We start from the raw sequence: 14,946 nt of genomic DNA on the forward strand, positions 1-14,946 counted from the left end.
TGACCTGATCCAAAGTCGGTTGCTTAATCGACTGAGCCACCCAGGTGCCCCCTCTGTCTGTCTTTCTTCCTCTATTCCATTCCCCTGTTTTAACCTTGATTTTTTTTTTTTTTAAAGAAATAACTTTTGGTTTCATGGATTCCCCCCTTCCCTTTGCATTTCATTGGTTTCTGCATGAATTTTTATATCCTTCCCTTTGATTTTGGATTTGGTTTTTCTAAGAAGTTTCTTTTTTTTTTTTCAATGTTTTATTTATTTTTGATACAGAGAGAGACAGAGCATGGGAGGGGGGGGAGAGAGAGAAGGAGACACAGAACCGGAAGCAGGCTCCAGGCTCTTGAGCTAGCTGTCAGCACAGAGCCCGACGCGGGGTTCGGACCCACGAACGTGAGATCTGACCTGAGCTGAAGTCAGATGCTTAACCGACTGAGCCACCCAGGCGCCCCAGAAGTTTCTTAAGGTGGGAGATTAGGTTGTTAATTTGAGACGCTTCTTTTGCAATATAGGTATTTGATAGAGATAAAAGTTTGTTTCTAAACACTGTGTTTCATAGATTTTGATATTTTGTGTTTTTGTTTTCATTAAGTTCAAACTTCTTTGGTGATTTCTTTGACCAGTGGATTATTTAGAAGTCATAGATTAATTTTTTCAGTAGAGATTTTCCAGATTTCATTCTATTTCTACTTTAATTCCCCTAGAGTAAATTAGATACTTTGTGTGATTTCAGTTGTTTCAAACTATCGTTTGCGAGTTTTCTAAATGCCATTTAAGTCAGCTTGATTGATAGTATTGTTCAGTTTTGTATCTTTATTGTTTTTTTGTCTAGTTCTTTCAATTTTTGTCAGTGTAATCTTAAACTACTGTTATTGTATTGTTTCTCCTTTCTCTGGTCAGTTTTTGTGTCATGTATTTTGCTTCTGTTAGGTTTGTATATGTTTGTTTATAATTGTTATATCTTCCCGATAGTTAACTTCTTTATCATATGAAAATGCCCCCCATTTGTCTCTCTTAATTTTCTTTATTCTGAAGTCACTTTGTCTTAATAGATCTGTTCCAGTTTTCTTTAGTGTTTATATGTTCTTTTTATTCTTTTAAACCTATTTGTGTCTTTGAGTTTAAACTGTCTTTTGTAGGCAGCATATGGTTAGTTAGTTAGGTCTTTTATCCAGTCTTGCAAGCTTTTATCTTTGATTGGAGTACTTAATCTATTGACAATTACGTAATTATTGATAGAGTTTGATTTACGCCAGCCATGATGCTCTTTGTTTCCTGTCAGATGTCCCTTTTGCACCTCTGTTCCTTCTGTACTTCCTTCTTTTGTGTTACATAGAAAATTATAATTCAGCCATTTAAATTTCCTCCCTTTTTTTTTTCCTTCTTTTCTATTTTGGAGTCCTTTTCTTAATAGTTACTTTAGAAATTACAATATATGTCTTTATCACATTCTTCAAATAAATATTTAATTCCAGCAAAATCTAGAAGTTTTGCTTCATTGTAGCTTAATTTATTCCCCCTTCTTCTGTGCATTGTCAGAAATATTACAGATTTATGTTCTGACCCCAACAACAGTGTTTCATACTTAATTTTTATGCAACCTTTTGCTTTTAAAGGTTTTAAAAGGAAAAAGAGGGGCTCCTGGGTGACTCAGTCATTTGAGCATCTGACTTTAGCTGTCATGATCTCACACTTTGTAGGTTTGAGCCCCATGTGAGGCTTGGAGCCTGGAGGCTGCTTCTGATTTTGTGTCTCCCTCCCCTACTCACACTCTGTTTCTCTTTCAAAAATAAATAAAGATTAAAAAAAAAAAAAGAAAAAGAAAACATCCCTTCTTTAAAGTGTGTATTTATTTTGAGAGAGAAGGAAGGAGAGAATCCCAAGCACGTGGAGTCCAACATGAGGCTTGATCCCATGACTGAGATCATGACCTGAGGTGAAATTAAGAGTCTGACACCCAACTGACTGAGCCACCCAGGTGCTCCAAAAATACAGTTTTAAAAATGTACCTTTGTATCTATCCTTTGTTTATGTGGATTTGAAATACTGTCTGATGATACTTCTAGCAGCAGAACTTCTTTAGTTAATTTCTTGTAAAGTTGATCTACTAGCAACAAATTCATTCTTTGTTGATCTAGGAACATCTTTGTCTCAAATTCGTTTTTGAAGGATAATTTTGCTAAGTATATGTGAGAAATAAGCCACTGACCTAGTCAAAGGAGGGATGTGGAGATTGGGAGCACAGTGAAGTCAGGGTTTAATCAACCAAGAGCCGGAGTCTGATGGGACAGGCACACTCCAGGCGGTTGCAGCAGGCAGTTTACCTCCTAGTGTGAAGTCCCTCTTCTGATACCTCACTGGATGAGCACTACGGAGGTTACAGCCTCACCTGGACCTTGCCATGTGAGGCTTACCCATGTAAGGCCAAGAAGTAGTCTGATTGGAACAAATGCACATTCCCTGAGGTGATGCAGAGACTTTCAGTCCCTCCTCCCTTTAATCTATGGAGCATGCTCATTGCAAAGCCTGTGAAAATAAGCCCGTGAAAAGGAGAGGGGAAGAACCAGGAAGTGAAGTGTCTAAGGGCTTCCGACTCCATTTTGGCGGGTGAGGAGTGGTTCGTACATATTTCCAAAAGTTAACCTATAGTTAACCAGACAGCACTGCTCTTGTTTGGTATATCTGAAAATGAGTCCTCTCACCCTTCACAGTATGGATTCTTGGTTGATAGTTTCTTTTGGCATTTCAAATATATTATCTCAGTGCCTTCTGGTCTCCAGTCTCCAGTGATTACAGTGAGAAGGTAACTGGTAATTTGTATTATTCCCTTATATGTGATAAGTTTTTTTCTTGCTGCCTTCAAGATACTCCCCCTGCCCCAAATAGTTTGACTATGATGTCTAGGTTTGGTGATCTTTTTTTTTTTATCCAGTTTGTTGAGCATCTAGATCTTAGATGAATATTTTCTACCTGGTTTGGGAAATTTTCAGCTATTATTTTTTCTACTTTGTCTCTTCGAGATTCCTTTTATTCTGAGGGTCCTAAAGACCTTATTCGCTTAGGCTTTCTTCATTTTCTCTCTCTCTTTTTTTTAAATTGAAGTATATTTGACATTCCTCATTTTCTTCTTTTTTCTTGCTGTTCTTAAAATTCAAGTTCTTTGATTTTCTTTTAAGTCTATTGAGCTCTTCTAGTGAACTTTTCATTTAGGTCACTAATTTTAATGCCAAATTCTCATCTCTTTCTTGAGATTCTGTATCTGATGAGCCATTGACTTTCTTAATTAGTCATTGTGTTATTCCTTTAATTCTTTAAATTTTTTTTAAACATTTATTTTTGAGAGAGAGATAAAAGTGTGAGCAAGGGAGGGACAGAAAGAGGGAGACACAGAATCTGAGGCAGTCTCCAGACTGAGCTGTCAGCATAGAGCCTGGCGTGGGGCTCCAACACATGAATCATGAAATCATGACCCTGAGCCAAAGTTGGCTGCTTAACCAACTGAGCCACCCAGGCACCCCTTGTTCCTTTAATTCTTAAAATATGCTATCCTTTAGTTCTTCCCAGTTACTTAGTAGAATGTCCCTCAATTTGGATTTGTCTGTTGTATACTTTTTTTTAGAGAGTGTGAGCAGGGGAGAGGGGCAAGGGAGAGAAAATCTTTAGTGTGTGGGGCTCAATCCAGTGACCCTAGGATCATCACTGGAGCTGAAATGAAGAGTTGGATGCTCAGCTGACCGAGCCACCTAGAATCCCCTGTTGTATAAATACATTTTTTAAAAAATTTATTTTGAGCAGGGTAAGGGGCAGAGAGAGCAAAAAGGGTGAGAGATAATCCCAAGCAGGCTCCACACTGATGTGGGGCTCAGTCTCACAAACCAGGAGATCTGAGCCGAAATGAAGAGTCAGACATTTAACTGACTGAGCCACCCAGGCACCTCTTATAAATACTTTTTAAATGTGTATCTTTGTGTTGTTGTTTTTTAATTTTTTAAAAATGTTTTTATTTTGAGAGAAACAGAGACAGCACGAGTGGGGGACGGGCTGGGGGGAGGGGGGAGAGAGAATCCCAAGCAGACTCTGTGCTGCTAGTGCAGAGCCTGACGTGGGGCTCAAACTCATGAAACCATGAGATCATGACCAGATCTGAAACCAAGAGTTGGAAGCTTAGCCGATTGAGCCACTCAGGCACCCCCTCTCCGTTTTTGTTCGTTTGTTTGTTTGTTTTAGCATATATGTGTTCTTTTGCCTTTGTAAGGAAGGGGTATTGGATTTAATTTGTTTCTAATTAGGTGAGATTAATTGGAATGTGGCACTTAAATTGTAAGTGACATTTATTTGGTTAATAAGTCCTAATTATCTTAACAGATGATAATGTTGGTGAATTGGGCCGCCTTTTGTTTACTAGTAGTAAGCAGCTGCCCTTATAGTTCTAATCAGACTAGTTTTCTAATAATTAAATGTTAAGTGCATGCAAATTTGAATTTTTTAGTTATGCATAATGTTTATTGGCCTGTGTAAATCTTTTAGTTGTAGTTGCTTTATTTAGAGACCTTTGTCAGATATGTAATGTCAGAATTCATTAAATTCTTTTTAGCATTAGGAGAAATTACTTACGTGAACAAAAATCCCTTCAAAGTAACTTAAGTAGATATAGGTGTTCAGGAGTATAGCCCAGTACACAAAGTGGTTCAGTTGTTAGGATGCTATTTTGTGTGCAAACTGGTGCAGCCACTTTGGAGAACAGTATGGAGGGTCCTCAAAAAACGGAACTCAGAACTACCCTGCAATCCAGCAGTTACATTATTAGGTATTTACCCACAGGATACAAAAATACAGATTTGAAGGAGTGCAAGCACTCCAATGTTTATAGCAGCGTTATCAGTAAGAGCCAAACTATGGAGAAGAGCCCACATTGACTGATAAATGGATAAAGAAGATGTGTGTGTTTCTGTTTGTGTACACCTACACACACACACACACACACACACACACACACGTACGTACAAACACAATGCAATATTACTGAGCCATTGAAAAGAATGACATCTTGCTATTTGCAATGATGTGGATGGAACTAGAGTGTATTATGCTAAGTGAAATAAGTGAGAGAAAGACAAATACCATGATTTCACTCATATGTGGAATTTAAGAAAAGAGATAAACATAGGGAAAGGGTGGGGGAAGAGAAGAGAGAAACAAACCACAAGAGACTCTTAATGATAGAGAACAAACTGGGTTGATGGAGGGAGGTGGGTGGGAGATGGGTGATGGACGTTAAAGAGGGCACTTGTGATGAGCACCGGTGTCGTATGCAGGTGATGAATCACTAAATTCTACTTCTAAAACCAATATTGCATGTATGTTAACTAAAATTAAAAAAAGGAAAAAAACCCAAAACAAAAATAAAAAAAAGAATGCTATTCTGTGTGTGTTGCTATGTTTTGGTTTGTCTCAACATTATGTGTTCTCTTATTTCTGCTCTGCATATATTGTCTGTTTTATTTTTTTCTTCTGTTTTCCTTGCTCTATACCTTTATTCTCAGACTGTTTGAACAAAATGGCTGATGGCGTTGCAGCCCACATAGCATTAGAGCTCATCTAGTGCCCGTGCCCAGCCATGTAACTGACCCAACCTCTGTGTCCCCAGTTTAGATTCCCAGGAGGGAAAGTTTGATTTGCCCATCCTGGTCCAAATAGATGTGACAGACAGTAAGCTCTTTCTGTAGAATCTGCAGATGAGGGCAGAGTTTCAAAATAGGGGATGTGAACCAAGAGAGCCCTTGCTAGTATAATTTTTGGTTTGAGTTTGGTAGTAAACACAAAATGTTTTGGTAACCTGATATTTTCTTTTGCTGATGAAAGTCCATTTAGAAAGCCATCTCCAAAGACATTGGTCACACCAGAATTTAACATTATATAGAAGATTACAGTTGTGTTTTAGTGATCTCATTTTGTGAAATACTTTGTGCATGAAACAGAAGCCTGGCTGTTAAGATAATGAAAACTATTTGATATACCTTGTATGTATATTAAGTACTAGTAGTTATTTTGAATTGCTGGGTGTTTGTGGTTTCAGTCTGGCCACTTGAAGACTGTCCTGTACTACCTCTCGATTCTTGTTTAATTCGTGGTCCTTGGCTTTATCACATTCCTGCCACTATCTTAATTGTAAGTCTGAATAATTCAGTCTTTTCCTTAACTGATCTCCTTGCCTCCAGGTTTCCTCTCTAATGGATACAGAAAAGTAAAGAAAATAAAGATCCCCTCAATTACCAAACGTTACTACTGCTGTTACTTCAAATCCACTTCAAAAAATGGGACCATACTATATCTATATTAATATATGATGTGGTAATGTATTTATTACATTTTGAAGTCATGTTTTGAAATAACTGTCTACACTGGAATTTTAAAAACTGGTTTTCACAGAATTGTAAAATATTCTATTGTTAAAGGTATACTATAAATAAAAGCATTCCAAGGTCAAGGAAAGTTGGGAAATGCTACATTTATTTAACTAGGGCTGTTAACTTTTAGATTGCTTCCATTATTTTACTGTAATGAACAATGTATACATAAGTTACTTGTACATAAATTATTTGTGTACATGTTTCCTGACTAAAGGTCCATAAGAACATTTTAGACATGAATTTTAAAGGATACAAACATTTAAAGAGGATTTTTTGATATATTAATACAATATGTCTTATGTACATATATTCATAACATTTCAACTTAGAGATCATACTATATATATAATATTTTATATCTCATTTTCATGTTACATCTACATATATCATATTCTATGCAGGAATATTGTATAACATTTTGTGTTGTGTCTCTCTTATATTTATATGACATTCTGGTTGTATCCCTCTTACATGTTTTTATTATATTTCATTGTGGGTGGCTAGCTTTCTGGGTTCATTTTTTTTTTTATGTTTATTTTTGAGAGACAGGGATCAAGGGTGAATGGGGGAAGGACAGAGAGAGAGGGAGGCACAGAATCCCGAGGGGGCTCCAGGCTCTGAGCTGTCAGCACAGAGCCTGATGTGGGGCTTGGACCCACGGATTGTGAGATCAAGACCTGAGCTGAAGTTGGATGCTTATCTGACTGAGCCACCCAGGCACCCCTGGGTTCATTTTTTTTTTAAATTTAGATTTTTTGCCTTAAAATTCTTTTAAAATTCCAGTATAGTTTACACACAGTATTGTATTTTAGGTGTACAGCATAGCGATTCAACAGTTCTATATATTACTCAGTAATATACAAAAACACTAATTCAAAGGGATAAACATGAACCCCTGTTTATTGCATTATGTACAAATTATGGAAGCAGTCCAAGTGTCCATTGGTAGCTGGATGAGGAAGACGTGGTAAATATGTACAACGGGATATTCCTCAGCCATCAAGAGTGAAATCTTGCCATCTGCAACAACGTGGATAGATGGAGAAAGCATAATGCTAGGTGAAAAAGTCAAAGAAAGATAAATACCATATGATTTCATTCATGTGGAATTTAAGAAAAAAAACAAGAAGAGACAAACGCAAAATTAGACTCTTAACTGCAGAGACCAAACTGATAGTTACCAGAGGGAAAGTAGATGGCAGGGTTGGGTGAAATAGGTAAAGAGGTTCATGTGTAACCCCTTGAATTGGTGTTTTTGTGCTCTTCGAGTAAATACCCAGTAGTAGTGTGATTACTGGATTGTAGCATATTTCTATTTTTACTTTTTTGGGGAATCTCCATACTGTTTTCTCCAGTGGCTGCACCGATTTACATTCCCGCCAAAAGTGCAAGCGTTTTTTATTCTCTGCATCCTTGCCAACACTTGTTTCCCGTGGTTTTGATTTTCACAATTCTGATAGATGTGAGGTGATCTTTCATTGTGATTTTGATTTGCATTTCTCTGAAGATGAGTGATAATGAGCATCTTTTATGTGTCTGTTGCCCATCTCTATGTCTTCTTTGAGGAAACATCTGTTCACGTCTTCTGCCCATTTTTAATTGGATTATGTGGGTTTTTTTTTTTTCGTGTTGTAGATGTTCTTTATATATTTTGGATATTAACCCTTTAATGAGATATGTCATTTGCCTGTATCTTCTCCCATTCTTTTCGTTTTGTGGGTTGTTCCCTTTGTTGTGCAGGAGCTTTTTTATTGGGTTGAATCTTTTTTTTTTTTTTTTAATGTTTGTTTATTTTGAGAGAGAGCATGCACACGAGCACGGGGAGTGGGGGTGGAGGAGAGAATCCCAAGAGGCTCTGTGGTGTCAGTACATAGCCTGACGTGGGGCTCCATCCTGCAGACTGTGAGATCATGACCTGAGCCAAATCAAGAGCAGGAGGCTTAACCAACTGAGCCACCTAGGCACCCCTCTTGAGTTGATTTTTTTTTTAATCATTTAAAATTTATATCCAAGTTAGTTAGCATATAGTGCAACAATGATTTCAGGAGTAGATTCCTTAATGCCCCTTACCCATTTAGCCCACCGCCCCTCCCACAACCCTTCCAGCAATCCTCTGTTTGTTCTCTACCTTTAAGAATCTCTTAAGTTTTGTCCCCCTCCATGTTTTTATATTATTTTTGCTTCCCTTCTTTTTTATTCATCTGTTTTATATCTTAAAATCCTTATACAATTGAAGTCATGATATTTGTCTTTCTCTGACTAATTTTGCTTAGCATAATACCCTCTAGTTCCATCCACGTGGTTGCAGATTTCAAGATTTCACTCATTTTGATTGCCAAGTAATACTCCAGTGTGTGTGTGTGTGTGTGTGTGTGTGTGTGTGTGTGTGTGTGTGTGTATAAAATCATATCTTCTTTATCCATTCATTTATCGATGGACATTTGGACTCTTTCCATACTTCGGCTCTTGTTGGCAATGCTGCTGTAAACATTGGGGTGCATGTGCCGCTTTGAAACAGCACACCTGTGTCCCTTGGATAAATACCTAGTAGTGCAATTTCGGGGTGGTAGGGTAGTTCTATTTTTAATTGAGTTGATAAACAGCATAATGCTTCTCTTTAAGTACTTCTGGAGCTTATACTGCAAATGGTGAGAACTCAGTGGTTGCATTTTTAGGGGCCCAAAAACCACTCTTTCCTGTCCACTCAAGTTGAGCCACCTAAGGGACTCAGGCGAATAGAGATCCAGATATTATCTTATCACTGAGAATAAGCTGTGTTGGAGGTTGTAGCTTCCATGTGTAGCAACATTGGGCTTTCTATAGTCTCTGTCCCCTAAACTTAGACCTTGGAACTGCCCAGCGAGGGAATTGTGTCTGTAGAGCACATCTCTGAGATCATTGCCTCGTTTGTTATTACATTATTCATTCTTTCTGCTTGTCGCCTTGCTTTGGAGTGGCATACTATATGATGAGGTGATTTATACCTTATGTTCCACAGCCTTCTCATAAGATCTGCCCAAAAGTTTGGTCATTTGTCTCAGTGAGTCTGTAATACTGGGAACTCTGAATAACAGAAGATTAATTGAAGTACGACTCTGTAATTAATTTAGCTGGCACCCCATTGGGAAAATTTCTACTTACTTGGCTATTATTTGTTGTTACTAAGTAGATGGTGAAAGGCAAGTAGTTTCCAGAGCCCTTGGATTCCTTGTCTCTTGTGTTCTGTTCTGTTTGTTGGAGGCCTTGTGAGCTACACATGGTATAATCTTCAGATGTGCCTGTTGTTGATTTTTTAGCATCCCAGCTCATCAGTACGACCATATTAGTTAGGCTCTTAATGCCTTTCCCTCCTGTTTTGGTCCCATGAACTTAATGAAGTCATGTTTTTCTGGGTTTTGTGGGAGCAGCTTATAACCTATCTCTGCTTGAAATATCTCTGCCTCTCCCTTCCTTGTATTTTAGGATATTGGAACTGATAACTTGTAGGGCCCCAAAGTAGTTTTCTTGTGGTCTTCTAACCTCCAGTTGTTCCTTTTATAGTGAATGGGGGGCGTCCTCAGGGTCCCGTGGCTACTGGTATTCCTAGTGCAGCTGCTGCTGCTGCTTCAGTAAACTGGTTGGCCAGTGGTCCCCTCTTAGTGTGACTCTGAACTTTAACTACCTGTCTTTGAACTAACCGAGGGCATGAAGATACTCTATTGCTGGTGGTAGAATCTCAGACCCATTTAGGGATCTGAAATGATTATTGACTTTTGTAAGTGCAAGAGCTGTGTGGTGTCACTGGATACATAGTCATAATTGGGGCTTCTTTACCTTTTTTTCTTTATTTTCTGATTTATTTTTGAGAGATGGAAACAGTGTGAGCAGGGGAGGGTCAGAGAGAGACACACACAGAATCTGAAGCAGACTCCAGGCTCTGAGCTGTCAGCACAGAGCCCGACGCAGAGCTTGAACCCACGAACTGTGAGATCATGATCTGAGCCGAAGCCAGATGCTTGACCCTGGGAGCCATCCAGGCGCCCCCGTTCTTTACCTTCTTAAAACATGGTTGCAAATGTAGGTAGTTGTGCCTTTTGAACCAAATCATAAACTGCTTTATATTGCTGGGTCTTCCTCACCTATTTCAACTGTTACTTTTATTGTGACTGGCTTGTCCTCCTTAATAGAGTATATTTTTATGGGGCACAAACACATCATGTCTTGAATATATAACCATCCCACCGAGACTGCAGTTCTTGCAATTGATTCAGGGAGCAATGGTTTGTCTCAGGACAGCATCCTTTAGCAGTGGTTATTGACCTGTCCTTGTAAAAAAATCTTTTCAACTGAGAAGGCAGGTGGACTGATGGCATGCCTGGAAGTGGTTATTCAGTCCTCCAGTCTTGTACCAGGTTTGAAGTGCTCCAGGTGACTGACATCACTACACAGCTGTGGACACGTGGGGCCTCTGCCACATGTCTCTTCTCTCTCCCACGGGGTAGGCTCAATAGCTAGTATAAGGCACACAGCATGGAGCCCTAATTGGGGCTCAGTCTCACGAACTGTGAGATCATGACCTGAGCTGAAATCTAAGAGTCGATGTTTAACTTGTTGAGCCACCTAAGTGTCCCCAGAGTTGGGAGCTTTTGATTAGTATTGGCAGAGTTCATGGCTTCATATTTTGGAAAAATCCAATTATTTTCCCTCAGAAAGTGCCCAGACATCATGTGGTTGGTAGGAGTATTCCCAGATCTCTAGATGTCTGTCAGTCTCATTCTATCTGGTGATTCTTCCACCCTGGATGTTGCCCTAAAGTTTCTATTGGGGTGGGGGCGGAGCATCTGATTGCCCTACTGGTTGTTACTCAGAGCTTTAGGCATGGGCCAGCACATACATTTCCTAATCTATTCCTTCACAGTTTCTTTTGTGGGGGTGCCTGGTGGCTTAGTTGGTTAAGCACCTGATTCTTGATACTTACTTAGTTCAGTATCCTTCCTTGCTGTCACGAGATTGAGCCCCATGTCGGGCTCTGTGTGCTGAGCAGGGGGCCTGCTTGGGATTCTCTCTTTCCCTCTCTCTGTCCCTCCCATTCTCAAAATAAGTAAGCATTAAAAAAATTACCTTTGTGTTTTTATACTAAAAAGCATTGCATGAATGATGTTTCAGTTCTCTTTGAGGCCACATTGGGCTAGATTTGAGTGCTGGTCCTTGGAATCTGAAAGAGTCTAGTAAACACTTAATGAAGAATGAAAGATGTATTTTTAAGCCTCTGACTTCCATAGTTGTTTAACTGCATATAAGGATTAGTGGTGGAAAGACAATAAACACCTGAAAACTCTAGATGAGTAATGCATAACAATTGTAATTTTTTAGTATTTTATTTAAAATGATAATTATTAAAAGAGAAAGGTAAAAGGTACCAGAAATAACTTTGTCTAAAAATATTTCTGTTTTTGAATCTGAATTTAAAGTAAATTAGCTATTTTCTTTCTTTTTTTTTTTTTTTTTTTAACTAGGGTTACACATCATTTTGGAATGACTGTATATCATCTGGATTACGTGGCTGTATGTTAATTGAATTAGCACTGAGAGGAAGGTTACAACTAGAGGCTTGTGGAATGAGACGTAAAAGTCTGTTAACAAGAAAGGTAAGAGGAGTGCCAAATGATATCCTTGTTAAAGAGTTTGACTAAAAGTGAAAATTTCTTACTACTACCTTTAAAGAATTAAGGAAGAAGTTGATTTTTAAAGTTAAGACTTTAACTTTATTTCCATATCTTTTTTGTAATTTTGGTTTCTTGGTTCCTTGTACACGACGACTCCTGTGATTCACTGTCCAGCTCCCTGGCCATTGCGTCTCACATCTCCAGGAATCTCCAGACTTCATTCTACTTCCAGAAGCTATAATTTGGAAAGACCTGACATAATTTTGTTCTAAAACTCAAAGGTGTTATAGTGCAAATTAACTATCCATAAGTTGTTGGTCTTTTTAGCAGAATATGGATAGGTACTTTTTAGATCTCTACCTTCGTTGCTGTGAAGGGCTGTATAAATGGTTACTTTTGCTAGTTTTTAGGGTTTTTAACTCCCTCCTCAGTCTGAAATACTCAAGACAGTTTCTCTTCTAGTTTGTCATTGTGTTTCTTGGGGGTATGGTGTTTTCAGAACTGGTTTTTTCCCCTTTTTTAACGTTTATTTTTGAGAGAGAGCGAGAGAGAGAGCGCGCGCGCGCGCGCACACACACACGCGCGCACGCGTGCCAGTGGGGGAGGGGCAGAGAGAGGGAGTCACAGAATTCAAACAGGCTTCCAGGCTGTGCATTGTCAGCACAGAGCCCAAAACGAGGCTCGAACTCATGAACTGTGAGATGATGACCTGGGCCAAAGTCAGACGCATAACTGACTTAGCCACCCAGGCGCCCCAAAGCTGTTTTTCCTTAATACAGCATCTTCAAGAAGTCTACATAATTTTAGGTCAGAAGTGAACATTTTTTGATTGATATGCTATAATCCTATAGGAAAAAAAAGCCATTTATATATTCTTGAAAGTTATATGCAAAGTAAACATTGAATAGCAGAACATATTTCTCATGGGATTTTAAAATTAAATCTACTTTTAATTATGCAAAGTAGAGTTAAATGAGCTGGCATGAGATTGGTTTTAAAATTACTGTTTTAGAGAACTGTATCATAAAGCGAATATAAATTTTATTCTGTTTTACTGGGAAACCATAGATTTAAGAAGGAAAAAACCTTAAAAGTTTGCCATTATTGCTATCAATAAACTATACACATAATTTGCTGTTGATTATAGTAATTATAAACAATTTTGCATTAATGTTATGAAGCCCTGACCTAAAGTGGAAATATTTTGATACCAGTTCTTTCTGTGGGAATAAGAACCAGCTTCGTGTTGGTTATCAGCAAATTGTTTGCTCTTTGTTCATTTATTCATTTGTCAAATATTTAGTTAGTGCTTACGTCTACTGTACACTGTGCTCCACCCTGGGAATCTAGTGGAGGCCAAGAGACAACGTTCCCTGCCTGCGTGGGCTTTCTGTTTCAGTTAACTAGGTGGTTGATAGGTTTTTTGGAAAAATACTGCACATGATTTAATTAATGGCCTAAAAATAATGACAGATTTTATTAAGATAATCCATATTAATGTTATAAAATCAAATTGTAAAAGAGTTTTAACAAAAATAACAATCTTCTGGTCACTTTTCCCCACTTCTTAGTCCTACTCCTGAGAAGCAGTCATTGTCCGTCCTTGTATTAGTTTTGCAGGGTCTCCTTAACAGATTATAACACAGTTGATGACTTAGAACAACCGATTCTTACTCTCAGTTCTGGAGGCCAGCATATGCTGTGCTCTCCTAGAAGGCTCTCAGGAAGATTCTGTTTCTTCTAGCTTCTGGCAGCCCCAGGCTTTCTTTGGCTTTTGGCTGCATCTCTGCTCTGTCTTTGCACTGCCTTCTTTGTGTCTCTCCTTTTGCGTGGCTTTTATAAGGATGCTTTCATTGCACTGTATGTCTTTCATGAGGATGCTTTCTTCCTGGATAATCCAGATCTAATTAATCGTGGATAATCTAGACTGTATCCAGATCTAATTTAATTTAATCTCATCTATAGTTTACTAAGGAATAAAGAGTCCTAACATAAACACTTCTTGGGGACCACTGTTCAACTTGCTATAGTTCTCTTAGTTATTCCTTTTGGCATTTACCTCCATATTTCTAAATGAGTTTATACTGCCATCTCTCTCTCTCTCTCTCTCTCTTTTTTTTTTAAAGATTTTATTTTTAAGTAATCTGTACACTCAATATAGGGCTCAAACTCACAACCCTGAAATCAGCAGTCATATGTTGTCTGAGCCAGTCAGGTGCCCCTGCCATCTCTTGATAAATCACTTTGACATGCTGTTTATTTTCTGTTAAGAAGTATGGGGGGGAAAAGAAAAGATGAATATTTGGCTCTTTTACATACTACTTAATCTCTACTCCCAGTTTTCATATTAGAGTTACGTTGTAATTTTCAGCAAAACCAAACGATTATAGTATTATAATTATGTTAATATTCCCTGCAGAGTTAAGTTATATCCTATATTCTCCTTTCCTTTTTTTACCCCTGAAGTTTTAATAATTTTCTTTTTAAAAACTTTTCGGGGCTCCTGGGTGGCTCAGTCAGGTAAGTGTCCTACTTTAGCTCAGGTCATGATCATATCGAATGTGAATTCGAGCCCTGCATTGGGCTCTGTGCTGAGATTGCTTCAGATTCTGTATCTCCCTCTCTCTCTGACTCTACACCGCTTTCTCTCTCTCTCTCTGTCTCTCTCAAAAATAAACAAACATTAAAAAAAATCTTTTCTGTATGGCTCTTTTTTCTAGATGCTCCTTCAGAGAAAAATTAATTTTCAAATGTTCAAGTCCATTGGTCTGGACTGATTATGAATTGGTGCTACTGGAACTTCCTGTCATATTTTACTGCTTTAAACCCCCTGTTTTCTGGATCTAATATAAATTTTTTTTCTATCCTGGGGAAAGGAAATGTTTTGACATTTCGCG

At 38.3% G+C, this 14,946-nt stretch overlaps 1 protein-coding gene across 1 annotated transcript in view; it reads left to right on the plus strand.

Annotated features, from left to right (window-relative positions):
* GOLPH3 (golgi phosphoprotein 3) overlaps positions 1 to 14,946 on the plus strand; it is a 49,186-nt gene that overhangs the window by 21,253 nt on the left and 12,987 nt on the right. The window contains exon 2 of the mRNA XM_029941040.1: positions 11,900 to 12,031. Coding sequence (XP_029796900.1) covers positions 11,900 to 12,031 — 132 coding nt within the window. The remainder of the gene's footprint in view (positions 1 to 11,899; positions 12,032 to 14,946) is intronic.

This window comes from Suricata suricatta, chromosome 6 (genome assembly GCF_006229205.1).
Source record: "Suricata suricatta isolate VVHF042 chromosome 6, meerkat_22Aug2017_6uvM2_HiC, whole genome shotgun sequence".
In the NCBI taxonomy this organism is placed as follows: Eukaryota; Metazoa; Chordata; class Mammalia; order Carnivora; family Herpestidae; genus Suricata; species Suricata suricatta.